Genomic DNA, 27,023 nt, shown 5'->3' with positions numbered 1-27,023 from the left:
ATTAAGGAGGAAAACATAGATATTACATCAGAATAGTCTATATAAAAAATAAAAGAACTCCAGTTAAAATAGAGTGAAAATTTAAAATTAGAAAACAATATTGAAACTCCAATAGACATTTATTACAATAAAAATAAAACAATTGACACAGATAGGATTAAAGGCACTTGCAATAGTATTAAAGGCAAAAGATTATGTCAGAGTGACTTATCACTTTTATCTGAAGCAGAAGAAAATTACTCTAATTAGCAGTATGATAGATTTGATTCAAATAACAATAAAAACAAATTAGAAAAATTGATCACTTCTTTTTTACATAGTTAGAATAAAATCTATTAATACAGAGGCGATGAAATAAGCATTTCAAAATTAGATTAAAATGAGTAAATTGCAAGAAATAAAAAAAATTAATTAAAATTAGGATAAAATAATTATTTGTCAAATGACAAACTTACTAATTAGATAGATAATTTGTAAGAGGAAGAGACAATTCAAAAGTAAACTATTGGTATGGGTAGCATTTTAGGAGATTTGAAAATCTAAAAAGCTCAGGGAATAGATAAAAATTAAGAAGAAATACCATATAAAATATCTCCTTTAAAAGAATAATGTTTATCTAACCAGTAAATAAATTCTCCTATGAGAAAGCACATATTAAAAAAAAACTAAATTAAAAAATAGCCAAGTATAGAGCTAGAACTTTTTTCACCGGAACTTAAGAATAAAGATGGCTAAAGAAAGTTAAAGAAACATAAAAGTTTTATGAGTAAGCAAATAACTATTATTGATAATACTTAAATTACGAACTAAAGTAATAATTAAAGTTCTTATATGGAGGAAAAGTAAAGTGTAAGAAAAATAGCCATGGATAAAGGATCTGAACTAAAATTAAAAGATATACAGAGATAAAGCTCATTAGATGTTTAGAAGGAATTAGTAATTTAGTAAAATACTCAAAATTTAATAAACTACATAAAATTAATGCAAGAAAGCAAGCTAATAAATCCTATTATTGAAAATAGAAACAATAATATGGCTGATATTAATAAGAAGAAAAAGACTTTCATAAATCAAAATGGTACAGTCTTTAACAACAGTGATATTGAAATTAAATCTCTAAACGTAAAAGATGAAAAAGCGTATTAGGGTAATAATTTTCCTTAAGGTAGAAAGCAGAAATCTATAACTAGCTTAATTAAAAAATCTGATAGATAAATATTTATTAAAGGTAAGACTACAATTCCTAGTGAAAAAAGTTACTTTTTCCCAATTAGGGAGAATATATTTGTGAGGAATACTAATGATTTAGACATTAATTTACTCATATATAGAAAGTAACTTTTATGGAGCTCTGATATACTAAAACAAGTTTAAGGTACTTTTGAATTTGGAGAAGAAGAAGATGACATTGATGTTCTTAAAAGTTATAAAATTTATTTTCCATAGGGTAACCTTGAAAATGTCTTAATAAAATTCTATAATAAATAAATAGTATAAATAAATTAGTAAACTACCTAAAGATAAAATAAATAAAGTCGTAACTCATATAGACTTAAAGAATATCGTCTCAGTAAGATATTTATTTAGCAACCTTCTGCTATTGCAAAATAAAGCTTTTAAAAAAAGCATTGAACAAGATTTAAAAGAAATTAAATAATTGACTATTATTAATTTTATTTTGTACTTTAAATTTTATAAAAAATCCACAATTAGCATTTTATTCTGGCATTTATAATGTAAATCCTCATTAATTTTCATGATTTTTTATGATTTTCTTGAATTAATAATTCTAGCATTAAAGCGTGGTCAAAAGGATTAGCCTTAAATTTATTTAATAGTATAATTTTTACAAATAAAACCTATATATATATATATATAAACATAAGTCAAAGTTTTATTTTTTATATGCTAAAAGATAATATTTTATTTATGTATTTGAAAATACTTGTTAATTTAACTAATTTTTTCATTAAATATCAAAGTTTTTGTAAGTTTTAATTCAATTAATTATTTGATAAAATTAAATTCATTAATTTAATAATCTTTACTAGACCATTATTTATAAAAGGAAAGTAATATTAATATTAATTAATATAATTTTTTTAAATAAAAAAAATATATTTATAAAAAATGAGCTATTCTTTTTTGTTGAAATAAAATAAGTTTTTTTATTAATTTATGATATAAATATAAATTTAATTTTTATATTTATTGCTATTAAATAATTGAAGCTGATTTTGCAAATTTTAGCATTAAAAATAAAATCAACAAAATTTATTTATTAAATTAATAATTGAAATAATCCTACTAAAATGTTAAATGATAATATAGAAGAATTACTTAGTTTAAAAAGCTTTAAAAATATTCAATTTCAATTAATTTACTATAAAACTCTTAATTAGTAATATATTGAGTCTGATCTATTACTTTTAAAATTTATATTAATTATTTATTTTTTAAAAAGCTGTGAGGTTCCAGTAAAATGAGTGAATCATGTAGTGAAGAAAGATCGAGTATAAAATATAGCAATTAAGATATTTAAAAACAAAAGGACTTGCCAATCAAAAACAATAACTTGTAGGATGAAAAAAATACTTTCAGAAAAGAAGAAGCCAAAAACATTTTTATAAATAATTAACAAAATGTGATTAATAATGATTAGGCCTACAAATCTTAAATTAAAAGCTAAGAAAATTAAGACAGGACTAGAGATCAAATATTAATGTCTCCTCATAGTCCTGTTATGTTTTCTATTGATAAAGATATATTAAATCTGTCATATAGCTAGTAAATTAACAAAGATAGTTAGTTTTAGCTATTCGATAAGAGAGATTAGAAAAAAGGGGATAATGATCGCATAAAAAATGACACATTAAACAAAAACAATATTTAAAGTTTAAAGCATAATCTTTAACTAAGTAAATTATAAAGTAATAATAAAACATAAAGTGAGAAATTTGAAATAAGTTAATATGGAATGTATGATAGTTCTAACTTATAACAACAATAAGCAAAGAAATTTATCATTAAAAAAGGAATTGAGTTTTTAGTTATAAAAAATGTTAAGAAGTTTATGTCTAATATTAAAAAAAAATCAAGAAGTCTTTTATTTAAAGCCTTATCCAAGCCTTAGTTTTCGCTGATAAATGATGCATCTTCAAGCTATGACTACTATTTCGAAAGTGGATATTTCAATTTAAATGTAATTTTAGAATTTATTTGGCTATCATTTTTTAAGTTATTAAAAAGTATATTTAAAAAATAGGACAGAACTATAACCCAAAAATTGTTTTACAGAATTGGAGGTATAATTAATTTTTTTTATTATATTTGATTATTTTTTATTTTGAGAATTACAAGAAATTAATTCAAAGGTATACATACATACAAAATGCTAATTATCCTTTTAAGCTGTTAAATCTATCTATACATATTTTTCATTTATTTTCTGCATAATAGATTGTGAAGATTAAAGTTTAGTTTTTTAATATTCAACAATTTTATTTCTTTTTTTGTAGAAATGAATTTAAGATCAATAAACTTTTTAGATAAATTTCTTATTTTGAATAAATTAAATGGCATAATTTTTTACAGAGAATAATACTTTTTTGAATTAAATACTATAATTCATTTAATTTCAATCTTATTTATTCTATTTTGAAAACTTTATTTATACATATAAAATCTGAAAATTTATTAATAAATAGTTGATAAATTCATTGATAGAATATCTCATATTAAGTTGCTTTCTTACATAATATAGCCAGTAATGATTATAAAATTATTAAATTTCATTATTTTTAGTAACATTTTAATTAAATAAAATTAAAGGAATCTTTTTTTAAATTAGCATGGGACATATTCATGGTTTTTTTTAACATAGCTTTTATAGCTTATGTTCCTCTTTATCACGTTTTTTTAGAGCTCTTTCCTGAACATTTTAATTAATATGCTCTTTGCATAAAAATTTGTTTAGTGATTCTTCTACTTGAAATATTTGTTAATCTTAATTCTGTAAATTATTTTTTTTAAAGAAAGTTAATTAAACATATAAATAATATTCATAGGGAATTTTTAAAAATGGATTAGTCATTAAAGACAGGGCTTAAATACTCAAAAAGTAGTATAAAAATTTGATGTAAGTTTTATTTTTATAAATTTAATTACAAAAACTGTTATTTTATTAGCAAAGATATATTGATATTTGTATTTTTGATGCTTTCTATAAATGACGATTAAGATAATCCTCTTATTTATTTTAATTACGTGGTTTTTTTAAAAATCAGTGATATCGGTAGTAAATTAGAAGAGTTGGAGTCAAAATTTAGATTAAATGACACCATGTCTAATTTATTCAAGTTATTTAAGCTTTAATTTTTTATTTTTTTTATAGCTCACATTATTTGCTGTATTTTCTTGAAAATTGGATTAACGTAGTCAGGTCAGAGCTGGATCATATATTACAATCTGCAGTACGCTAATTTCTAAGAATAGTATTTAAATAGTCTCTATTTTTGTTTAATAACCATGACAACAATAGGGTATGGAGATATAACACCAAAGACAATAAGTAATTTAATTGACAAAAATACTTAATATTTAACAATTGATTGTAAAAAGCTGAAAAATCTTTTATTCTTGTTGTCAGTGTGATAGCATGTGCGATATTTGGCTACACTTTCTCATAAATAAGTGAAATTGTTAAAGATTTAGAGAAAAAGAAGAAAGACTTTAACAGAAATATGTAAATAATTAATAGAGAAATGAATAATAAAGGGATTAGCATTACACTCTAACACAAAGTGAGAAAATATTTTGAATATCAAAAAAAAGTGGAAGAGAGAAAATCCTTTATGCAAGCAGATATGATTGAGAATTTGCCATAAATTCTTAAAGAGGAGGTTTTACTTGATGTAAACAAATAGATTCTGGGAAAGCATTACATTTTTTCTAAATTAAGCCTAGAATGTATGCAAGAAATATCTTTAATTTTTCATCAAAAAAAGTATTTTCCTGGAGAAGTTATTTTTAATGAAGGTGATAGAGAAGATAATTTGTATTTCATATGGAGTGGAGAAGTAAATATAACAAAGCAATATTAAAGTGATAGTTCTACTAGCTAAGAAACAACTTTAAGAATCTTAAAAGTAAAAAATTTATGAGAATTATAAATGGTATTATTTATTATTAAATTTTATTATAGAAAAAAGATTTCTTTGGATAAGTTGGTTTTTTTATTGATAACCCAAATCCTTACACAGCAAAAGCTAAAACTTTTTTGAATTTGTCATATATCAAAAGAATTGATTTCTTCAACTGCCTTTAAAAGTATCCAAAGGACTATGTAAATATGAAATTATTTAAAATATATATTAAATTGTAATAAAAAATTAAAAGGAGAAGATTTGCTACATTAGAGATAGTATTTCTCTTTATAAGCAAATATCATTTTTGGAGACTAAATGCTTTTCTTGTGGTGACTATAATCATTACTTACAATAATGTCCTTCTGTTCATTTGGTGGCTTCTGTTAATTAGAGAGAGTTCAAATAGTTTGTTGGTTCTTAAGATAGTTTTCCTACTTCAAGAAAATTAAAAAAATATAATGCTTTATAATAACTTGAGAGATTTTACATGGAGATAATAGAATTTTGGAATTAGAAAGTAAACGAAGGAGGAGAAAGTGAGTCAATTTTGGATGAAATTAATGAAATCTTGGAGAATTAAAAGAATAAAGGCTTTGAAATAAATACAATAAATTAAATATCAGAATATAGTGATGAGAATTCTTCTGATAAACTGGAACAAAGTAAATCAGCAAAATAGAAATATACAATAAATACCTTTAGCTCCAAAGATAAACGAAAATAAAATAGTTAGAATAATTACAATAGCAGTAGCCATTTTGGTAGTCATAGAAACATTAATAATTAAAATAATTTTTCAAATTAGTTAAATGTAAAAGAGGAAAACATAGATATCACATCAGAGCAATCAATTTAAAATATACAAGAACTCTAGTTAAAGAAGTATGAAAAATTAGACTCAGAAAATAACAATGAATCTCAAATTGAAGTTTTTTAGAGCAATTAAAACATAGGACTTTCTAAAACAAGTAGCATTAATGTGAAAAAACCTTGTAAAAGCGATCTTTCAGTTTTACCTGAGGCTGATGATAATAATTGCTCAATATAACAAATAAATAATTAAGATTCAGTATAATAAAAGGATGATTAGTTTCTTCCCTCTGTTTCGTTTACTTAGAATATTATTTTAGAAATTCAAAACTAAAATAAATTATTAAACAAAGATGAGGATTCGAATAATTCAAAATTAGAATATTAAGATCAAAACACTTATAATAAAAAAAGCCCTTTGAAAATGTCATAAAATAACGATCAAAACTATTCTAACAGATAAATTTCTAATTAATTTGAGTATCTTAAAGAAGAAGATATAGATAATTCATAGACTTTTCCTTCTTAATCAATAATTCATAGAAAAAATATGGCTGTTAATAATTATTTAGCAGAAATAAGAGCTCATAAAGCTTAATTTATGTAAGATGATTCTCCTTATAGAATATCTCCTTTGTATGAAGAATCTTTTTCAAGCAACTAAATAAATTCGCCTTTAAGAAGGCATGGACACTTATTTAAAAAAAACTAAGTGAAAAAATAACCAAGTATTGAGCTAGATATTTTCTCGCCAGAAGCTAAAATCAGAGATGGACAAAGGAAATTAACAAAACGTAAAAGTTTGTTAAGTAAGCAAGTATTAATAATAGATAATAACTAAAATGTGTATTAAAACAACAATTTAAATTATTATCAAACTCAAGCAGAAGAAATGTAAAGTTAAAGAAAAATAACAATCAACAAAGGATCTTCAGTAGCAAAGTTAAAAGAATCTTTAGTAAGGCAGAGCTATGAAATGCAAATGCAAAATGAATAAATAATTTAATTAAATACTCAAAATTTGATAAGCTACATTAAATTTATGTAAGACAACAAGCTTATAAATCCTATTTTAGAAAATAAAACTAGTAGCATAGTAGAATTAAGTAAGAAAAAAAAGACTACTTATATTCCTTACCTTGCAGCTAATAGCGATTATGAAATCAACTCTGCTAATTAAAAAGAAGAAAAGATGTAATCAAGCAGAAATATATAAAACAATAGAAAAAAGCTGTCCATCACAAGTAGTTTAAAATAGAAAGCTGAAAAAGTTAACTTTGAAAAAGGTAAAACAGGATTCTATGGAGATAAAAATCAGTTTTTCCCTGTAAACGAAGAAATAGTTAAAAGGAATACTTGTGAAATGGACATTAATTTACTTATTTATAGAAAATAGCTAGTTTGGAACTCTGAAATATAAAGGCAGATGAATGGTATAATAGAATTAGATGAAGAAGACGACATAGATGCTCTAAAGAGCTATGAAATATATTTTCCATAAGGCAATATAGAAAATGTCCTAGTAAAGTACAATAATAAATAAACATAGTTACTTAAGAAATAGATTCCTTAAAAAAGCAACAAACTAAGGCATGATTCAAAAGCTAGCATTTATAAAATTAGAGAAACTCGTTTAAGTAAAATTATATTGCAGTAGCCTTCTTTTGCAGGAAGACAAAGCATTTCAAAAAAATTTTGAATTGTAAAAAATAAAAATAGTAAGTATATTTATACAATTTTACTTGATTACATAATTTATTTAAATTATTTAATTAATTAATTTATCAATTCATTAAATTTTAAATAAAGTAATTATGTACTAAAAAATTATCAATTATTAACTAGTCTCTTCGATTTTTTTAACCCTAAAATTTTCTCAAGAGGAAATAATTTTTTATTTTTTTCTCAATTAAATCCTTTTAAAAAAATAAATTTTATATTAATTGTTTATTATATTTTAGGAAATGTTAAATTTTTCTTAAAATTAACTTAAATTATTTATTGTTTTTTAATTAGAATATTTAAATTTTTCTACTACCTATCCTAATCAAATATTTCTGATCTTAAATCAATTTGTTAAAAAAGAAGTGAAAGATATTTTAAATTATAAATATCAAAGTAAATAAGTACAACATGAAAGTGATATCTATTTTAAATTTATTTATCTTGTTTGGTTTTTAATCAAATTTTAATGCTGCTTTCTTGTTATTGATAAAAATTATTTGCAAAAAAAATTTCTGCTAAAATTTAGATTATAATAAAAAGATAAATAAGTAATATAAGTAGAGGTAAAAATAAATACTTTGTAAATAAAATGCAATAGATTGGAAATAGTTTATCGGATTCAAATGATGATTATGATATTGTTTAAACAGAAGAAGAGTAAACAGACGAATATTTAAAAGAGCAGCAAATAAAGCAGCAGTAATAGTAATTACTGAATCAGTAACAAAAGTCATAGAAGATTAAAATTTAATAGCAATCAGAATAAGATGATAAAAAAAATGATGAAAAGCATTTAAAAGCTTTGAAATTATAAGTTAACTAGTTAATGATAGAAAGAGAAGTTGATGTAGCTGATGGAGATATTCAAAGAGATTTGTAAATAAATAATAAAATAATTTTTTAAGTTTTTACAAACTTAATCATTATAAATAGCTATATATTAGAAAGTCATACTTATTTAGTAACAAGCAAGAGCAAAGACGAAAAAACAATAGTTAGTCGTAGATTTAGTGATTTTGAATGGCTTCACGAGGAATTGCTTTACAATTTTCCTGGGTATTTTTTACCTGCGCTTCCATAAAAAGGAATTTTTTCAAAAATAGATCCAAAAATTGAGTTTTTAAATCAAATAAAGAGCGAATTAATGTAAGAAAGAAGATAATTGCTCACTCTATATTTAAAATAGCTGCTAAATCACAAAGAGCTGAGATTTTCAAAGTAACTATACATATTTTTAATGAACAACGAGGAGGTAAATCTCAATTTTTAGTCATAAAATAAGAAATGAATTATATTTTAATTAATATATTGTTTTATTAAGACTTTTGAATAGGAAAAGAATCTTTCTATGGGAATAAGATAGCAAAAGGAAAAGAAAAAAGAAGGCTTTATTTCTAATATCGTAAACTTAGGATTTAGCTTATTTAATAAAGCAATAGGATCCCAAAAAATAGAAGCCAAAATTCCTGATGAATTTTATCAAGAGTTTCAAAATTACCTCACCTATTACTAAAACAATTACAACAAGCTAAAAGAAATTTCAGACAGCATAAATTAAATTATAGAAAACAAAAAAAGATAAGCAGAAAACATGGCATCTCTATCCTCAATATTTTCAGAGCTAAGTAATCTATTATTTATAATGAAATTTCATTTTTAAAAAAGCAATTTATAAATCTAAATAAATAAAATTTAATTTAGAAGTTTTTAGTAAAAAATTGTTTTTACTGATTTTTGAGTCAAAATAATTTTACTTTCTTAAAATTCTGTAATGTAATCAAGTAGCAGAGTATGCATTTAAATAGAAGAAATTTAAAATTTATTATCAATCATAGTAGCTTAAAATGAAAATTTTCATTAGATAAAAATTATAAAGATTAAAATAATTTATAAAGCAATAAATAATATATTTGAATATAATAAAATTTAGAAAAGTTAGATGAAATTCCTGAGAATTTAGATAAAAAAGTACATTTATAGGGAATTAGAGAATCTCAGCATGCCAGAGAGTTTTCCTAAAAATTCTACTTTCCTCTTCAAGTAAGCTTTAGTTTTTCATTAAGATGAATATTCATTCTTTAATAGTAATTAGTCGGACAGCTGCAATTATGTGTTTAAATTATTCAGTCAAGAGATGAAATTTTAAAAAAAATATATGAACTTAAAAAAGAATTAGGCTAACACTAAAATTCTCTCAACTAAGTAATGATAAAAAAACAAATTTTATTCTAGTAAATTGATTAAATTATTTAAATAAAGAGTGAAATAGAGGAGTGCAAAGAATAAATTAAATTAGAAGAAAAGAGACTTAAGTTCTTTTATGCTAATTTCAACCATAATCAGAATTATTTTTATAAGAATTTCAATGAGAAATTAGAATAACTAACTATTATCTTAAAGAGTGATCTATAAGAATAAAATAAAGAGGTAACCTTTAAATCATAGCTAATTTATATAAACTTAATTTTTTTAAAAAAAGATCCTAACTTTGTGGAGCCTCAGTACCTCAAATATTTTTAAATAAAATGACAAACCTTAAGAAAAATAAGAATGATTAAAATTACAAATAATATTGTTCAAATACAATTAAAATAATTTCAAATAATATTTAATTTTCTCTGATGTTAATAAAACTAAAATCAAGAATATAAGAAAAAAAATAAATCCAATCATAAATGGAATTTTTCTAAATTTATAATTAAAATTTGTTTAAATTTATTTCTATTTATTTATATATATCTCATAAATATTTTAATACTAATTCAAATTAAAATAAACAAATAAATATTTGTACTTCTTTATAAACTTTTAAAGAAACAAGAATAAATTGAATAATAACAAAATTTAAATGAAATTATATTATTTATTTATTTATATTTCTATTTATTTTATAATTTTCAAATTTATATAAATATTTACATTTGCTAATAAAATATTAGAAAAACTAAAAGAAGAAAGTAAAAAGAAGAGCATTTAATCAGAAATGGCATTTATTAAATTTTATATTTCTATTTATTTTATAATTTTCAAATTTATATAAATATTTACATTTGCTAATAAAATATTAGAAAAACTAAAAGAAGAAAGTAAAAAAGAAAAGCATTTAATCAGAAATGGCATTTATTCCAGATTTATAATTATAAGCTGCTAATATTTATTTATATATTAGTGATACGTGTCTTATTATTTACTAAATCAAAATAAATATTCACATTTTTTTATCAAATTTTTAATATTTATTAAATTTTTCATTTCAATTAATTCTTTCATTTCATTTCTTTTGCTAATTTTTTAAATAGTGAAGAAGTAATTAAACTCCAAAACCTGTCATACCTGTTGTCCATTATCCTTTTTAATATTTTTATAATTAAAATAACTTAGGAAATCATATTTTTATTTACCTTTATCTGATTTTGATTCTGCAGGACCAGCAATATCAATATGAGCCCATTTAACATCCTTTTCTACAAATCTTTCAAGGAAAGCAGCTGCTTAAGAGGCACCTCCATATCTAGTTTTGCCAGAATTATTTAAGTCACTGTATGTACCTTTCATAGCTTCTCTGTGGGCATCAGTAATTGGGAGTCTCCATAGACTATCACCACTAACTTTACTAGCTTCTTGTAGTTCCTTACTTAATGCTTCATCATTTGTAAACAAACCAGCTTATTCTTCTCCAAGAGCAACAACACAAGCTCCAGTCAAAGTTGATAACTCAATCATTGTCTATTTTAAAAAGTTTTATTTTAGTAAAATAAAATTTATTATTTAAATTACTTTTGGCTTATGTTTTTATTAAGTCCAGCTCATGCAATCAGCAAGGACTAATCTTCCTTCTGCATCAGTATTGCCAATTTCTACAGTCAAACCTTTATGACTCTTAATGATGTCTGAAGGTCTATAGCTTGTGCTAGAGAGGAAATTTTCAACCAAACCAATAGTAACAGTTAAATTGACCTTCAAACCAAGTTCTACAGCAGCTCTAAATGAAGTCAAAGTTGCAACAGCACCTAAATAATATTAAAATATATTAAAATAAATTGGCATACAATAAAATATTTCTAAAAATAATATTTTATTTACCTCCTTTATCCATATACATAGTTTCCATAAAACCAGTTGGTTTAATGTTGAGACCACCTGCATCAAAACAGACACCTTTACCAATGAAAGCAATATCTACTTCATTAGGACGAGATTAATCACCGAAGTAAGTTAAATTTGCTACAATTGGAGGATTCTTTGAACCTTTACCTACAGCATGAGCTAGGTTAAGACCTTGCTCAACTAACTCTTCACCCTTTAAATATTCCAAAATAACTTTTCCAGGATTAGCAGCAACAATGTTTTTGCATTCCTTTAAAAAGAATTCTGTGTTAGCAATATCAGCACGCAAATTTCCAAGTTATCTTGCATATAAAGTGTAATAAGCAGCTTTTTAAACAAACTAGAAGTCTTCATCAGTAAGCTAAATTTGATTATTGTCAGTTTTAACATTTATTTTAGAAATTGGCTTAAAAAGAGCTTTCTTTTCTTCTTCAGTCAACTTATCCTCTTCAATTCCATTCATTTTGAATTTGTAATTTGCAAGTAAAAATCCTTTGAGATAATGTTAAATTTCTTCAGCAGTGAGATCAGCATCAAAGACGATATCGCTTTCGGTTATTTTACGAGCATGAAGAGATCTTGCAATTTTAGAGCCTTGGGCAACTAAAGATTCTAATTATTTTTGCTTTAATGCATTCAAAGTATCTTAATCCTTTTAAGCAGTATTTTCTCCTTCCTTTTCTTCTTTACCAACATAGTTGATAAGAGTTTACAATTCATTAGAGTTATAAACCCACTCAGCTTTATTTTTTTTGAGTTGATCTAATTAGAAGCTGTTGGAAACAGTTTATTCATTAACCTTCTTTGTTACAAATACTCTATTTTGGCTACTTGTCTAGTTAGTTTGAATAATTTCTGGGAATATGATTTTAGCATAAACCTCTGGGAATCTATTCTACCAACAGAACTGATAATTCTATTTTGCATTAAGTTTGCATAATCCTTAAAAGATTGATTTAGTTTTTAAAGAGAATTTGTTCATCATTTCCTATTTATTTATTTGTTAATTTATTTAATTGCTACTTTACTTTTAAATATTGTTTCTGATTGAATATTAAAGATTTATTATTGTTATTAAAATTAACAGATCATACATATCTCATTAGAAATCTTTTACAGACAAAAAGAAAAAGTTTCTAGAAAGATTTTTTAAAAGCTTTTAAAATTAATGCATTTTTAATATAAAATATTTATTTCAAAAAGAAAAAATATGATTTTAAAATTATTTCTTTAAAATGAACTTATTAAAAATTTTTTTTTTTCAATTAAATAAATTAATTTTTTTATTTAAAATACAATTTATAAAATTTGCATTTTGATATTATTTTCATAAATTTTCTGCAATAAATGGTGACTCTTTGTTTATATATAATTATGAATCAACTAAAAAAGAAAATGTAAAATTTGAAATAACAAAAAATAAGGTATTTTTAAAATATTTTTTCTTACTTTTGAGCTATTAAACTTTAAAAATTTTTAATTATTTTGCTTTTTGATTTCTTTTAGTATAAAATAAGTTTATTTTTATATAATTTTAATACTTAAGCAAAGATGTCTAAGAATAGTTTGCATTAATTTAATAATTTTGAAAATTATTGAGATAATAAAATGTTGTGAATATTAAAATTATTGATATTTTTTGTTATTATTTTTACATTATTTTTTCTTTTTTAATTTAAAAATAACTATCTAATACATAATATAAATTTGCTCTAATTTAACAATAAGTAGATATCTATTTTTAGATGGCTAAATATTATCAAAGCTAAGATTGGAGTTAAAACTCCTTATTTTACGAATATAATTATTCTATCTTTATGGTTTTAGTATAGAAGTTTAAAGTTTAAGCCAAACACCTTTCTATTATAGCCTTTTTGCTTGAAGTAAAGATCTTCTTTATCATAAAAGCTTATAAATCATTAAAAAAAAAAAATTAATTAATCAGTATTAAGCGCTGAATAAAAAAAAACAATTCTATTAAAAATGTTATTTAAATTTTCAATAGTAGCAATGCTAACTTTTAGCCTATTATATGCTTAAAGTTGTCCAGCTGGTACTTATGGAACTACTGGTTCTTGTACAAATTGTCCTGCAAATACTTCTAGCACTAGTGGATCAAATACAACTTAATAATCTTGTACTCCATGCTTAGCAAATCATGTCTCTATATCTGGAGGCCTTTGCGTTCCTTGTGCTGATAACTATCAGTCTACTTAGGGAAATAATTGTGTTGCATGCCCTGCAAATTAATCATCAACAGGTGGTTAAAGTTGTGTTCCATGTCCAAACGGAGTGACATCAGTTCCTGGCTATGGTTGTGGCGTTATTCCTCCCAAATTAAATGCAAATATTTTATCTTCTTTAGCAATACTCATAAGTTTCTTAATATACATTGTATGATTAATAAAATTATAGATAAATATATCGATTATTTGTTCTGTTTTTTTAGCTCAATCATTAATCAATAAATAAATTTAACATTAAAACAATAGAAATAATTTATATAAAAATGGTTAATATTGCTTTTAAAGATTTTAAAACAAACCCATAATTAAAAATACCTTGCTAAAAATTAATTATCATTTGATTCTTACTAAATAAGATACTCGATAAAACTTTGTTAAAAAATTTAAATAAAATATGCATTTTTGAATGCTTTGTATAAACAATATTTTATTTTTCTATTATTGGATGAACATTATTTATTTTAATATGAAAAAGGGGGTTTCTATTAAACAAGTTTTTTTATAATTTGATTATTTTTTCATCATTAAAAGAGGAAAATGGTTTAAAATTAACTTTTATAAAAAATTTTTAAACCCAGGTATTTTGTTGGACAAATGTTTATCATATAAATTATGGTTTATGATAAAAAAAGAAATAATAATAATTAATAATTTACTTCAATAAATTTTTTGTTTTATTAGACATTTCTTTAGAAAAATAAGACTAATATTTTGTTATTACTTATAAATTTTATATTCATTCAAAGTTTTAAACCGAATTTCATTTGATTAAATTATTTGAAAAAAGTTAATTTAATTTATATATTTACTAATTAGCTAGCAGTTAAATTATGTTAAAGGCTTTTCTTATAGTTGCTATAGTATTTCTATCAATATTAGTGTAATAGGTGGCAGCTTAAGTAACACCTTGTCCTCCAGGCTAATATGGACCAAGTAGTGGAAGTTGCACTAATTGTCCAGCAAATTAAACCAGTATTAGTGGATAAAACACTAGTGCTTAATCTTGCACTAATTGTCCTGCAAATTAATCTTCCCTTTCTGGAACAGATTGTTAGAATTGCCCAAGTAATTATACATCTTCATCTGGTTAAAAATGTGTTCCTTGTGCAGCTAACCAATAATCAATTTCTGGTGCTAGTTGCACAAGCTGTGCTTCAGGCTATTAATCTGCAAGTGGAAGTTCCTGCACTTTAATTTATTCAAAAATAATTTCTTTTTCTTTAGGATTAGCTAGTTTTATATATTTATTGCTCTGAAAATAGAATATTTTGGCAAGAAACTCTTCTTTTTGATGAAAATAAAATCATTCTTTATTTTAATAATGCATTTGTAAAATTTATCTTTTGTTTTACTTGTTTTGCTATTCTTTTATTGGAATTTTTTGTAAATCCTCATTAAATTAAGGCATTTCTAAATATGGTAGAATTAATAATAAGAGCCTATTTTATTTTAAGATGTTAAATTAAATTTAAAAGTTGATAGTTCAAGTAAAACTTGGATGATCTTTCTATTTTAACTAAATTTTAATACTATGTATGTATGACAATTATAGTTAATAGATATATATTACAAGTATCATTTTATACAAATACCGCAAAATAAAAAAGTTAATATTAGATTGTGGATGAATGAAGCTTAATTGTGAATTAATAAAATCAAACACTTATAAAGGAACTAATAAAATTGATCCCTAAATAAAAAATATAAAATATCACAAATATCAACTATTTACTTTTATTATTGAATCCATAAAAATAAGAAGTAGAAAGGAAGGATTATATTTATTTTTAAATAAAAATATTATTCCTAATCAATATTAAATAAAATGCTGATTGTAAAAATAAAATGATTAAATAAATAAATAAATAGTTTATTTCAAAAATTATTAACAAGTTTCTTGTAAGGACTGTAAATCATTAATAACTAAACCTTACTTAATTATTAAAGTTAAATTATTAATTTAAAGAATAATTCAAAGATAAAAAAAATATATTACGATATTATTTCTATTTAATTTTGAATATAAGAAGAGTTTTGATTATCAATACAAAAGATAGTTATTTTTATTGGTTACTTTTAAATGCATTAATCTTAATTTAATAAAAGATAAAATATCCCTCTGAACATTTTAAATTAATATAAATCCTGAATTTTTAATAATATAATTTATTGCATAAAAAAATTCTAAAAAAATATTTTCATCTTGATAATTTAATACATCTTTTATTTGCAATTTTACTATCAATCAGTAATTTATTAAGATATTAAGAAATTGATTTCTATTTTTATTTTTATAAACAATAAATTCACTGTCTTATTCAAAATTTTTTTAGTTTTTCTTACATTTTTATAGAGCAGTTTACTAATTTATTGTTCTGCTTATTTTATAAATTAATAACATCATTTTTTAAAATAATATATAAAAAAATTCATAAAAATATAGTTTAATATCTACTAATTATTTCAATAAAAAAACAAAAAAAAATTTTATTTTGGCTGGCAGACATGAAAATTCTATTTAGTCTTTTATTAGTTTAATTTTTAAGAGCAGCTATTGCTGATTTTTGCCCTAGTGGATAATATGGTCATAACAGAAAATTGTGCATTCACTGTCAAGATAACTATTCAAGAACTAAAGGTTCAAATGTAAGCTCTTCTTCATGTTTTCCATGTCCTGAAAATTAAACCTCTGTATCAGGAAATACATGCTCACCATGCCCAAACAACTTTTACTCTTATAGTGGTCAATACTGTATTGCTTGCCCTGATAATTAATAATCAATCAGTGGTTAATCTTGTACTATATGTCCTCCAGGTCAGTCATCTATTTCAGGAACAAGCTGTGAAATTGCAACTACATTTTCTAAAAATTTATAATAATTTTTTATAAAATCTGTTTTGATAAGTATGTTTTTAATATCATGAATTAAAATTATTTTTTCAATTATTTAAGAATTGAAATTTAATTTATAAAAAATATATTTATATGTTGTTGAATATACTTTTACAGTTAAAACATAGATAAATTAAATGGCCGCCTTTAAAATTGACCAAATTGTACAAAGAGGTGAGTAAATTTAAAAGAAAATGATGGTAACAACTCCTCTCCCTATTTAAATTCATCACCTCTATATTTAAAAATATTTTTAAATCTGAAATTTATCAGTTTTATTGTTCTTATTTAAAAAAAAATATTTTTAGATTAATAAAATTTTCAATATAGAACTATTATAATTTCTATTTTTTAATTAAATTCATATTTATTTTTGAGGAAAAAAAATTATTTAAGAAGAAAATATAAAACAATATTACTCAAAATAAAATAAGAAAGGATCATTTTTAATTTAAACGTTAAATATTTATTTTAAAAATAAGATTTATGACTATTTATTTACAAAATTAATGGATAAATAAATTGTAAAAATAAAAATATTTTGAAGCCAGTTATTACTTAATTGTTGAATTTTTAACTATTTTAGTTAGAGAGGTATTTAAAATACAATTTTAATTTTTAAAAGATAATTTAATTCTGCTTATTTTGCCTGTTGAATACTCCAAATTTGAAAAATATTTGATACTTGATTAACTTTCTTGAATATTTGAAAGATTTTTTTTATAATTACAATTAAATTAATATAATTTATGCAATATTATCATTCAAAATGAATACAATAATGATTAAGTTTTTATTTTTATTGAGCTTAGTCTTTTAAATATATAGCTAAGATAATTACTGCGAGAATGGATAATATGGGTTGAAAAAAACTGATGGCTCTACTCCTATTTGCTATCCGTGCCCATAAAATACATCTAGCAAAAAACAATCTAATCAATTATTATCATCATGCTTTCCTTGCCCATAAAACTAATCATCTTCTTTTGGTAGTATTTGCACAAATTGCCATAATAATTTTTATTCAGTTTAAGGTGGTAGTTGTTAACCATGCCCTTCAAATCAATAATCAATAGGAGGATAAAGTTGCACATAATGCCCTGCTGGTTAATCATCAACGAGTGGAAATGGATGCTCTTCATAATTTTCAAAGATAATTACTAATTAATTAACTTAGATATTATTAATTCTTACTATTTTGTTCTACCATGTTTGAAATCAAAATAAATTTCTCTTAAGCATGAAAGACAACAGAATAAATCTGAGGTGAAAATACCTCATAAATAAATAAGCTTAATCCAAGAAATATAGATATGAATAATTGAATAAATTTAATACTAATTTTATAAAAATTACAACATTAATAACTTGAATGATAGATAAACTTTAGCTTAGCTTTAAATAAAATGATAAAATCTATTTTATTGGCTAAAAAAAGATTTACTACTTCCTAATATGATTAAAATCTTTTACTTTTTATGCAATAATTTATGTTATTTTAAAATCAAAATAATTAATAATGAAAATAAATGCTAATATTTTTTCTAAAAGTCACATAAATTTATATACATATTTGTTTGTAAATTATTACAAAATTAATTAAATCCTTTTAAAAGAAAATGAAGTGTTTAATCAATCAATTGTAAATTTATTATAAAAGAAATGCAGAATATATCAACTACTAAATAAATAAAATAATCAATGTTTACATATTAACATAAATTAGTTTTTATTTATTTTTTAAAATTTAATCAAAATGAGATGTAATCAGCAGCTTTGAAAAAAAGGTAAAAGAGATAATGGATAAATTATTTTAAATCATTAAACTATAACTAATTATTTTATTGATTAATTAGTTTTTAAAAGCTAAATTGATAAATTTTTAAAAGATTATATTTAAATAATATTACTATTAATCTTCATAGCAAAGTAAGTAAAGCAATTAATATGATAAGCTCTATACTTGGAAATAAAATCGTTTGTTGCTATAACTACATAAATTCCATTAAATTTGCTAACAATTCAGCTTCAAATTAATGTTTTTCTAACATGATTAAACTTTTTTTGATCTTTTTTGTTAATAGAATTAAAAAATATACTGATTTAAATTTAGGATATTTATTTTCATACAATTTTTGAGTTTTCAATTTTTTTAAATTGCTTCTAAATTTATCAACTTTATGGTAATTATAAAAATAAAATATTTAAAATGCAATATTTTTAATAGTTAAAAAAATAAAAAAATAATTCATGAGATTTCTATCTTAGTTTTTCTTATGAAATAAATGGGCTTAAGTTTTTAAAAATAAATAAGAGAAATCAAATCAAAAAATTAACAAACTATTAATTAGAAAATGATAGTTAATGAATAAAATGTATGCTTATGCTTTTGATGCGTGAAATACACTGATAAATATCCCTTCAGGTAAAAACAGAGTCAAAGACTAATTTCCTTAATAATTATTAATATATTTATAAAATACTCATATCTGATATTTTAAAGACTTGGAAAAAAATATTCAAATTTTAATAAAAAAACAAAGAACACACAATCACACACATTCATTTTTACCTAAAATTATATAAGCAAATGAATTTAAAAATATATTTTGGAAGTTTATTCTTACTTATATTGGTTAAAGCTTAATGCCCTGCTGGAACATATGGAACTACTGGCTCATGCACTAATTGCTAAGCTAATTATTCAAGCCCAGCTGGTTCTACTACATCTTCAGCATGTACTGCATGTCCTGCTAATTATTATTCTAACCCTGGATCAGCTTGTATGCCTTGCGATAATAACTAATATTCAGTTAGTGGACAGGGCTGTCAAGCCTGCCCCCTTAATTAAACTTCTGTTTCAGGCTAGTCTTGCTAGAATTGTCCCAATAATTATTATTCTTCAAATGGTGAACCATGTATTTTATGCGGTGATAATTTTCAATCTATCGGAGGATAGCCTTGCACTCCTTGCTAATCAGGATATTCATCTGTAAGTGGATAAAGCTGTTCATCTACAACATATTCTAGTATTAATAAGGCTCTTATGATTTATTCTATTTTGATTTTATACATGATTGTCTGATTGTTTGAACTAAAAAAAGCTGCTTGTTATTCTTCTTATTATAAATTAATCTTTATTATTTATTTGTAACATAATCAACTTAAATGTAGTATTTTTCAAAAGTATGCTTAAATTTTTCTTATTATCTTTTTCCTAAAATATTTTACAAATAAATCCATTACTTGATCCAGGAAAAGTGATGGATTTTTATTCCATTACTCATTCTTAATAATATAATAAAAATAATAATGATTTTTAAAATTTATTTCGGGATTACTAAAAAATTTAATTAACTTAGAAATTGAGCAAAAACTAAGAAGAATTCCTAAGTCAATAAATTATTTTTATTAAAACTAAAATTGTTTATTTTCTAAAATACTAAAATGCAGTTTTTTCAAAATGAAATTGAAGAAGCTCTTGTGATAGGTTTTTCAAAAAAATATGAACATTTTTAAATAAAATTGAACTAAAATATATAAAAAAGTAATATAATTTATTTATTAATAATTAGCTAGTAATTATTTGTAATAATACCTAAATATTATTAATTTGCTGAAAGGGTAAATCAACTTTTACAAACGCATTATAATGGCTGCAACTTTGGCAAAAACTGGTTAAAATTTAAGCAAATTTTTAAGAACATATTAAAATAACCTCAATTAAAATCGTTAAAAAGAAATAAAAATTCTGGTTTTAAATTGAAATCTATAATCTATTTTTTACCTGAGTTAGTTTATTGTTATATAATTCATGATTAAAAAAAGCAAAATGCATAAGTCAAAAAAAATGAATAAAATAGGATAATATTTTTTCATTTTTGCCTATTTTTTTAGAATTTAGTAAATGGTATTGAGTAGGGTTAAAAAGTAACTCCTAATAAATGTAGGCTTAAGCAGATTAATCTCATTATAATAAAAATAAAGGATATTAATGTCCAAAAATAAAAATAATAACCACTTTGTTTTTAATAATAAAGAAAGAATTTTTGAAGAAAAAAAAATGATATTTTGATAGAATCATTTTAAAATAGAAGGAAAATACCCAAACCAACGTAGTGTAAACCATACACATTAGCTTTATCTAAAAATTATTTAAAGAGATAAAAGTTAAATGTGAATTTAACAGAGTTTAGGAAAATTTTATTCTATGCAATATATTGATTGCAATCTATCATAACAAATTTATAAATAAATATAAAAAAATAATTTTTCAGCAAATAGGAATTAGAAGCGGATGAAATTAAAGTATTTAGTTGTAATTATTACAAATTAGCATATTTGCTTGAATTTTATTTTTTATAATATTAAGTCTTATCAAACCATATTACTGTAATTAAGTTTTATATTATACATGAGCAAAGTCTATCAAGAAAACTAATTTAGTAAAAAAGTTATTTAAATCAATTTTTCATTTAGAAGAAAAAAAATAATTAAGCTTTATAGCTAATCTATGTTGGACATAAAGAATAATTGTAACAAATATTTCATGGTATTCAATTATTTGTTAAAAATTTGACTAATTAGAAAAGAAAAAATTATAAACTATAGACTTATTATTTAACTTGCATTCATTCTTTTTCAATTATTTAAGCTTTAGTTAGATTAATCTTTACATTTTAAACATAATTAATTTTTTCATTAAACTCACTAACCCAGAAAATAAGCAAATAGCATTTACAATTTTAATTATTTATCCTAAAAATAAGTGAAAAAAACAAATTTAATGAAATCTATATTTTTATGCTTTCAAGCTTCAATAATATCATTAGTATACTCCTAATGCCCAGCAGGTTAATATGGTACTACGTCTTGTACTAATTGTCCAAGCAACTATTCAAGTAATTAAGGTGCAAAATAATTAAGTGATTGCACTGTTTGTCCTAATAATTACTACTCTACATCAGGAGGGCTTTGCCAACCATGCTAAAATAATTATTCATCAACTGGAGGGTAAAATTGCCAGCCTTGCTAAAAAAATTACTTCTCAATAAGTGGGGGACCTTGTTAAGTCTGTCCAAATAACTACTATTCAAATAGTGGCTCGTCTTGTGTACCTTGTGATGACAATTAATTTTCTTAAAATGGTGCAGATTGTGATGCATGTCCCAATAATCAAACCTCAGTAGCTGGATCTCCCTGTATCAATTGTCCATAAAATCATTATTCACTAAGCGGAGAACCTTGCTTATTATGTGGAGATAATTTTTAATCAATATCTGGGAGTGACTGTACTGTCTGCTAAGATGGCTACTCCTCAATAAGAGGATAGAATTGTGTTTAAACTACTCATCTATTTGTGATAATTTCATATGCTTCGCTCTGTTTTATATCTTTATTATTATGATCCATCTGATTGTAAACTTATGTAATTAATATTAATTAATATGTAATTAAATAAATCAAATTAATAGATTTAGCTCAGTAACACTTACAATATTTTAAATAATAAAAGTTATATAAGATTTTAAATACTCAAAAAAGTTGTGTGATTAAAATACATGTCTTTATAATATGTTTATTAGATTATTCAATTACTTATTAATCCTTTTTAATATGCTCTTCTATTTAATCTTAAAATTTACTTTTTTCAAAGAATGATCCCAAATTAAATGTTAAAAAAAAATTAATTAGATTTTTAAAAGCATCAGTAGTTAATTTAATGTTTTTTTGTTGTAAACTTATGTAAGAAAATCATAAATAAAATTTGATTAATTTAAAAAATATGAATCAATAAATCGATATACAAATCGAATAAAATTAACCAAGCAATAAAAAAAATTATTTTGTGTCAAAAATATCTTTTAATAAATTTATTCATCAAATTAATAAAAAGGGTATCTTCAAGCTAAATTTGCATAAAATAGATAAGCAATTAAAAACAAATTTATTTTTTTCTCAAATTTTGATAATTTTGAATTAAAAATTATAATCATTTCTTCTTAGTATTTAAGTAATAATAAAATTTTAAATAAACTTAGCTATTGGTATTTAAAGAGAATCAAACTCAAATAAATTATTTCGTTTGAATTTAAAATAATAATTTTAAAATTAAACAACAAAAATATCTTTTAATAGAAAATAAAAATAAAAATCTCAGTTAAAAAGATTTTATTTAGACAATTTAAACTTTATAAAATAATAAAATAAATTTACTATTTGTATAATAATTTAGCTTGATTTTAATAAATTTTTTTTTGGAATTCATTCGTCTATTAATCTGCAAAAAAAATTTTAATAGAAAAATATTTTTTAGATTAATTTGGAATTTGGTATCTTAATGAAGAAATATATTTCATATCGAAAATTATAATCAGATTTTATCAATATTGAATTAAATATAGAAAAATACAAATCAGATTTTAATAAAAATATATCGATATATAATCAAGTAGGAATAAAAGTTATTTGTTCTTAAAATGTTTTTAGAATAAAAAAAAGAGATAAAATCATGACTACAAGTAAAAACAACAGCGAATGCTTTAAGGTAGCTGTAAGATGCAGACCCCTAAATAATGATGAAATATAAAATGAAAGAAGTTCAGTTGTTTCTGTAAACCCTCAAAGAGGAGAAATATAAATCAAACAAAAGCATGATTAAGCTGAACAACATAGGATTTTTGCATTTGACTAAGTTTTCGAACCTGATATTTAATAAGAGGTTGTGTATAAATGTATTGCCTACCCTATTGTTGAGAGCGTTTTAGAAGGCTACAATGGAACAATTTTCGCTTATGGCTAAACTGGTACTGGAAAAACGCATACTATTTAAGGGAGAAATGAGCCAATTAATGAAAGAGGTATCATTCCTAGGGCTTTTGAACATATTTTCCACTCTATTAAAGGCTCGCCAAACACTTAATTTTTAGTACATGTTAGTTTTCTTGAATTATATAATGAAGAGATTTAAGACTTGCTTTCCACCAAGAATAAAAAATTAGAATTAAGAGAAAAAGCAGAGACTGGCGTCTTTGTGAAAGATTTAACTAGTTTTTTAGTTTAAAATGAATAGGAATTAAATGATAAATTTTAGCAAGGTATTTTGAATCGTAAAGTTGGTTAAACTAAAATGAGTTCATGTTCATCTCGTTCTCACTCTATCCTTTCTGTAACTATTGAGAGGTGCGATGTTGTGAATGGGGAAAACCATATTAAAGTAGGTAAGTTAAATTTAGTTGACCTCGCTGGATCTGAACGTTAAAGTAAAACTCAAGCAACAGGCTCTCGTTTTAAAGAAGGAGTATATATTAACTTAAGTTTAACTACTTTAGGTAATGTTATTTCCTCTCTCATCGATCCTAAAGCTTCTCATATTCCATATAGAGATTCTAAATTGACTAGAATTCTTTAAGACTCTCTAGGTGGCAACACCAAAACTGTGATGATCGCTAATATTGGTAACAAGCGATTTAAAATAAAACATAACAAATTAAAATTTATTATTAAAATTCTTAATATAATCTTTAATTTTACAAAAATAATTTCTTTCTGAAATAGCGAAAGTTTAATCAAACCATTTATTTTATAAATTTTCCTTTAAAAGAATTTTTATTAACTTTTTAATATTTTTTATAAATTGTGTGTACTTTTTTTTTTAACAGGTCCTGCTGATTATAACTAAGATGAAACAATATCTACTTTAAGATATGCTCACAGAGCGAAATCAATATAAAATCATGCTTAAATTAACGAGGATCCCAAATAAGCAATGATAAGAAAATTTTAAGAGGAAATATCTAGCTTAAAATAGTAGTTATCAGGTTTACTTGAAACTGGAGGAGATTTTAATATGAATGCTGAAGTTAAAAAGGTAATTCAGATATTTTTTTATTAAAAAGAAAATAGTTTTAAGATTTAATAAACTTAATATTTATTAGATAGAAAAAATTGTTTTTAAATATGATGACGAAGAAATTATAAAATTGAAACAAAAACTTGAATAACAAAAATCTGATATTGAAAATAACTATGAAAATGAAGTAAAGAAAATAGAAGAAGATAAGTAGTTACAGGAAAAAGAAAAGTAGCAGCTTATTTATTAGCTTCAGGAAAAAGAACAAAAGTAGCAATAATAAAAATAGCAATAATAAAAACTACTTGGTAAACTTTAGAAAATGTAACATAAAGTAATACAAGGAGAAGAAACTATGTAGAGAGTTCTTGAAAACGAAAGATAACTGAATAAAGAATTGCAATAAGCAAATGAAAGAGATCGCTAAGCAGCTTTACAAATCTAATAAAATGAAGATTTTATATTAGAGATAAACATGAAATTTAAGAACCAAGTTGAAGAAAAATAAGAAAAATAGAAAAGAATAAATCTTTTATTTGATAGATTGTGCTAAATTTAATAATAAAATAAAGATATTGATGAATTTTATGTTTCTGAAATAGACTAGCTATAAGAAAGTTACAGAGACTTACAGAAAGAATTAAAATTAAAAAGATTTATCTTAGATTATTTCATTCCTTAAAAAGAATTAAAAAGATTATCAGTAAATATTTTTTTTTAATATTAGTCTTATTTTCATCATTAAATAAAATTAGGAGAAAGCTATGTATAGTGAAGAATAACAAAATTGGGTATATCCTATTCAAAATTTGACTGGTAAATATATGAGAAGATCTGATGAAAGTTAAGTTTCCCTTAAAGAAATTTAATCTGAAGATCTAGAACAAGATTCAAAAGTTTATTTTGTATACACAGAGCAAGGACCTATTAGAGAATAGTTTTTTTACACAACTGAAATAAAAAAGCAAGAATATGCTTAACGAAAAAATGATCCTCTTAAACAAAATTTTGAATAATCAAATACTTAATTTGTAAAAACTAAAAAGAGATCTAAAAGTTAAATAAATTAAATCTGACTAAAAATAATTTTTTTAAATATCTAGTTATAATTTATTTTAAAAAAACTATTTATTAAGTTTAATAAAAAAATCACTTATTTGATATTGACAAAAAATATATTTATCAAGTCTAAATTATATTTTTTTAATATTATTTATCATTTTAAATAATTGCAAATGTAAAAAATAAGTAAAATTATGTGTTTAAAAAGAAGATTAAGAGTTAAAATATCATTTTTGATAGCTATTAATTAAATTTGATAATTACATTTTGAGCAAAAGCGCCAAAAAGTGCTATAAAAATTTATAATTTATTATTGAAAATTTTTTAAAAAGAAAGAATGAAAAAATATTATGTAAATTAGTTTAACATAAAATATATAGATTTAATAAAAATATTTAATCTTTGATTTTTATAATTTTACTTTTAATATAAATACTATAATTCCTCATAAAATAAGTACAACTCCATCTGTAAACTAAGATTTGATAGGATTTTTTTTTATCCATAAAATAAACAGATTATTATTAAGATCACTACATTCACATAAAAGACTTTAGGTATTATTTTTTTTTAAATTTTTTTGATATAAAGTAGGTTTAATAATATCAAAACATTTGTTTCTCGAATTTGAGAAGAATTTTACTGTGTAAAATAGCTCACAATATTAGAAATTATTAATTTAATAAAAACAATTTTAAATATTAGTTACAAAAAATTTATTACCTTTTTTTAAATTTCTGAATTAATTTTAAACAATTAATACCTAGTTTTTTTAAATTTACATTACTTCTTAATAATCGAATTTATTTATTAATACTGTAGTAATGTTTATTATAATTAAAAGATACTGAATAAATTTTTTCGAATTTGATTAATAACTAAGTTAGGATCAGTTATAAAGTAACATGATTTTTATAAGGAGTTAACATTTTTATAATTCATTTGTCTATATCAATAAAATTAAAATTTTCTTTTTGATTTATAAAAGTTATTGAAATTTAAGGTTAAAAATATTTATTAATGTAATTTTAAAACAAGGTTTTAGTTAAAACTAGAAAAATATCTATATTTATTTTTTAAAAGATTTTAAATCAGAAGGACAACTAATTTAAATTACAAATATTTTTATGTTTTAAAATTTTTTTATTCTATTCAATGATTGACAAAATGAAAGTAGAGAT

General features: G+C 22.3%; 11 protein-coding genes across 11 annotated transcripts; 7 read left to right on the top strand and 4 right to left on the bottom strand. All coding sequences in view use genetic code 6, as the record gives it.

Moving 5' to 3' along the window:
• Positions 1-608: 608 nt before the first annotated feature.
• On the top strand, positions 609-1,457 carry TTHERM_000263399 (cyclic nucleotide-binding domain protein; the record flags this gene model as incomplete). The annotated part of the gene is made up of 3 exons (XM_012795901.1): positions 609-623; positions 682-1,375; positions 1,447-1,457. 3 exons carry the CDS (start codon positions 609-611, stop codon positions 1,455-1,457), a joined length of 720 nt encoding a protein of 239 aa, XP_012651355.1.
• Positions 1,458-2,482: 1,025 nt separating this feature from the next.
• Positions 2,483-7,656, top strand: TTHERM_00263390 (cyclic nucleotide-binding domain protein; the record flags this gene model as incomplete). The annotated part of the gene is made up of 9 exons (XM_001009088.3): positions 2,483-3,202; positions 3,266-3,305; positions 3,708-3,766; positions 3,832-4,014; positions 4,068-4,138; positions 4,188-4,570; positions 4,621-5,147; positions 5,204-5,344; positions 5,398-7,656. The coding sequence occupies 9 exons, from the start codon at positions 2,483-2,485 to the stop codon at positions 7,654-7,656; spliced, it is 4,383 nt and encodes a 1,460-aa protein (XP_001009088.3).
• Positions 7,657-8,271: 615 nt separating this feature from the next.
• On the top strand, positions 8,272-10,236 carry TTHERM_000263389 (cyclic nucleotide-binding domain protein; the record flags this gene model as incomplete). Its single annotated transcript, XM_012795900.1, has 7 exons — positions 8,272-8,558; positions 8,616-8,934; positions 9,004-9,307; positions 9,613-9,722; positions 9,768-9,884; positions 9,942-10,109; positions 10,162-10,236. The coding sequence occupies 7 exons, from the start codon at positions 8,272-8,274 to the stop codon at positions 10,234-10,236; spliced, it is 1,380 nt and encodes a 459-aa protein (XP_012651354.1).
• Positions 10,237-10,953: 717 nt separating this feature from the next.
• Positions 10,954-12,774, bottom strand: TTHERM_00263380 (cytosol aminopeptidase; the record flags this gene model as incomplete). The annotated part of the gene is made up of 4 exons (XM_001009087.3): positions 10,954-11,030; positions 11,084-11,408; positions 11,460-11,692; positions 11,766-12,774. 4 exons carry the CDS (start codon positions 12,772-12,774, stop codon positions 10,954-10,956), a joined length of 1,644 nt encoding a protein of 547 aa, XP_001009087.1.
• Positions 12,775-13,548: 774 nt separating this feature from the next.
• TTHERM_000263379 (transmembrane protein, putative) lies at positions 13,549-14,088 on the bottom strand (the record flags this gene model as incomplete). The annotated part of the gene is made up of 1 exon (XM_012795899.1): positions 13,549-14,088. The coding sequence occupies one exon, from the start codon at positions 14,086-14,088 to the stop codon at positions 13,549-13,551; it is 540 nt and encodes a 179-aa protein (XP_012651353.1).
• A 777-nt stretch (positions 14,089-14,865) lies between these two features.
• Positions 14,866-15,291, top strand: TTHERM_00263370 (Serine/Threonine kinase, putative; the record flags this gene model as incomplete). Its single annotated transcript, XM_001009086.2, has 1 exon — positions 14,866-15,291. One exon carries the CDS (start codon positions 14,866-14,868, stop codon positions 15,289-15,291), a length of 426 nt encoding a protein of 141 aa, XP_001009086.2.
• A 1,249-nt stretch (positions 15,292-16,540) lies between these two features.
• TTHERM_00263360 (immobilization antigen LA, putative) lies at positions 16,541-16,960 on the top strand (the record flags this gene model as incomplete). The annotated part of the gene is made up of 1 exon (XM_001009085.2): positions 16,541-16,960. One exon carries the CDS (start codon positions 16,541-16,543, stop codon positions 16,958-16,960), a length of 420 nt encoding a protein of 139 aa, XP_001009085.2.
• Positions 16,961-17,692: 732 nt separating this feature from the next.
• TTHERM_000263359 (hypothetical protein) lies at positions 17,693-18,231 on the bottom strand (the record flags this gene model as incomplete). The annotated part of the gene is made up of 2 exons (XM_012795898.1): positions 18,123-18,231; positions 17,693-18,064 (listed from the first exon to the last, which is right to left on the bottom strand). Exon 2 carries the CDS (start codon positions 18,041-18,043, stop codon positions 17,693-17,695), a length of 351 nt encoding a protein of 116 aa, XP_012651352.1. The 5' UTR covers positions 18,044-18,064; positions 18,123-18,231.
• A 1,134-nt stretch (positions 18,232-19,365) lies between these two features.
• TTHERM_000263358 (hypothetical protein) lies at positions 19,366-20,215 on the bottom strand (the record flags this gene model as incomplete). Its single annotated transcript, XM_012795897.1, has 2 exons — positions 19,366-19,380; positions 19,556-20,215. 2 exons carry the CDS (start codon positions 20,213-20,215, stop codon positions 19,366-19,368), a joined length of 675 nt encoding a protein of 224 aa, XP_012651351.1.
• A 1,499-nt stretch (positions 20,216-21,714) lies between these two features.
• Positions 21,715-22,335, top strand: TTHERM_00263340 (Serine/Threonine kinase, putative; the record flags this gene model as incomplete). Its single annotated transcript, XM_001009083.2, has 1 exon — positions 21,715-22,335. One exon carries the CDS (start codon positions 21,715-21,717, stop codon positions 22,333-22,335), a length of 621 nt encoding a protein of 206 aa, XP_001009083.2.
• Positions 22,336-23,415: 1,080 nt separating this feature from the next.
• Positions 23,416-25,856, top strand: TTHERM_00263330 (kinesin motor catalytic domain protein; the record flags this gene model as incomplete). The annotated part of the gene is made up of 4 exons (XM_001009082.3): positions 23,416-24,385; positions 24,590-24,798; positions 24,866-25,483; positions 25,536-25,856. Exons 1-4 carry the CDS (start codon positions 23,440-23,442, stop codon positions 25,854-25,856), a joined length of 2,094 nt encoding a protein of 697 aa, XP_001009082.1. The 5' UTR covers positions 23,416-23,439.
• Positions 25,857-27,023: the final 1,167 nt, after the last annotated feature.

The sequence above is a fragment of the Tetrahymena thermophila genome (assembly GCF_000189635.1).
Source record: "Tetrahymena thermophila SB210 genomic scaffold scf_8254788, whole genome shotgun sequence".
NCBI lineage: Eukaryota > Ciliophora > Oligohymenophorea > Hymenostomatida > Tetrahymenidae > Tetrahymena > Tetrahymena thermophila.
This window is presented reverse-complemented; position numbering and strand designations above follow the sequence as displayed.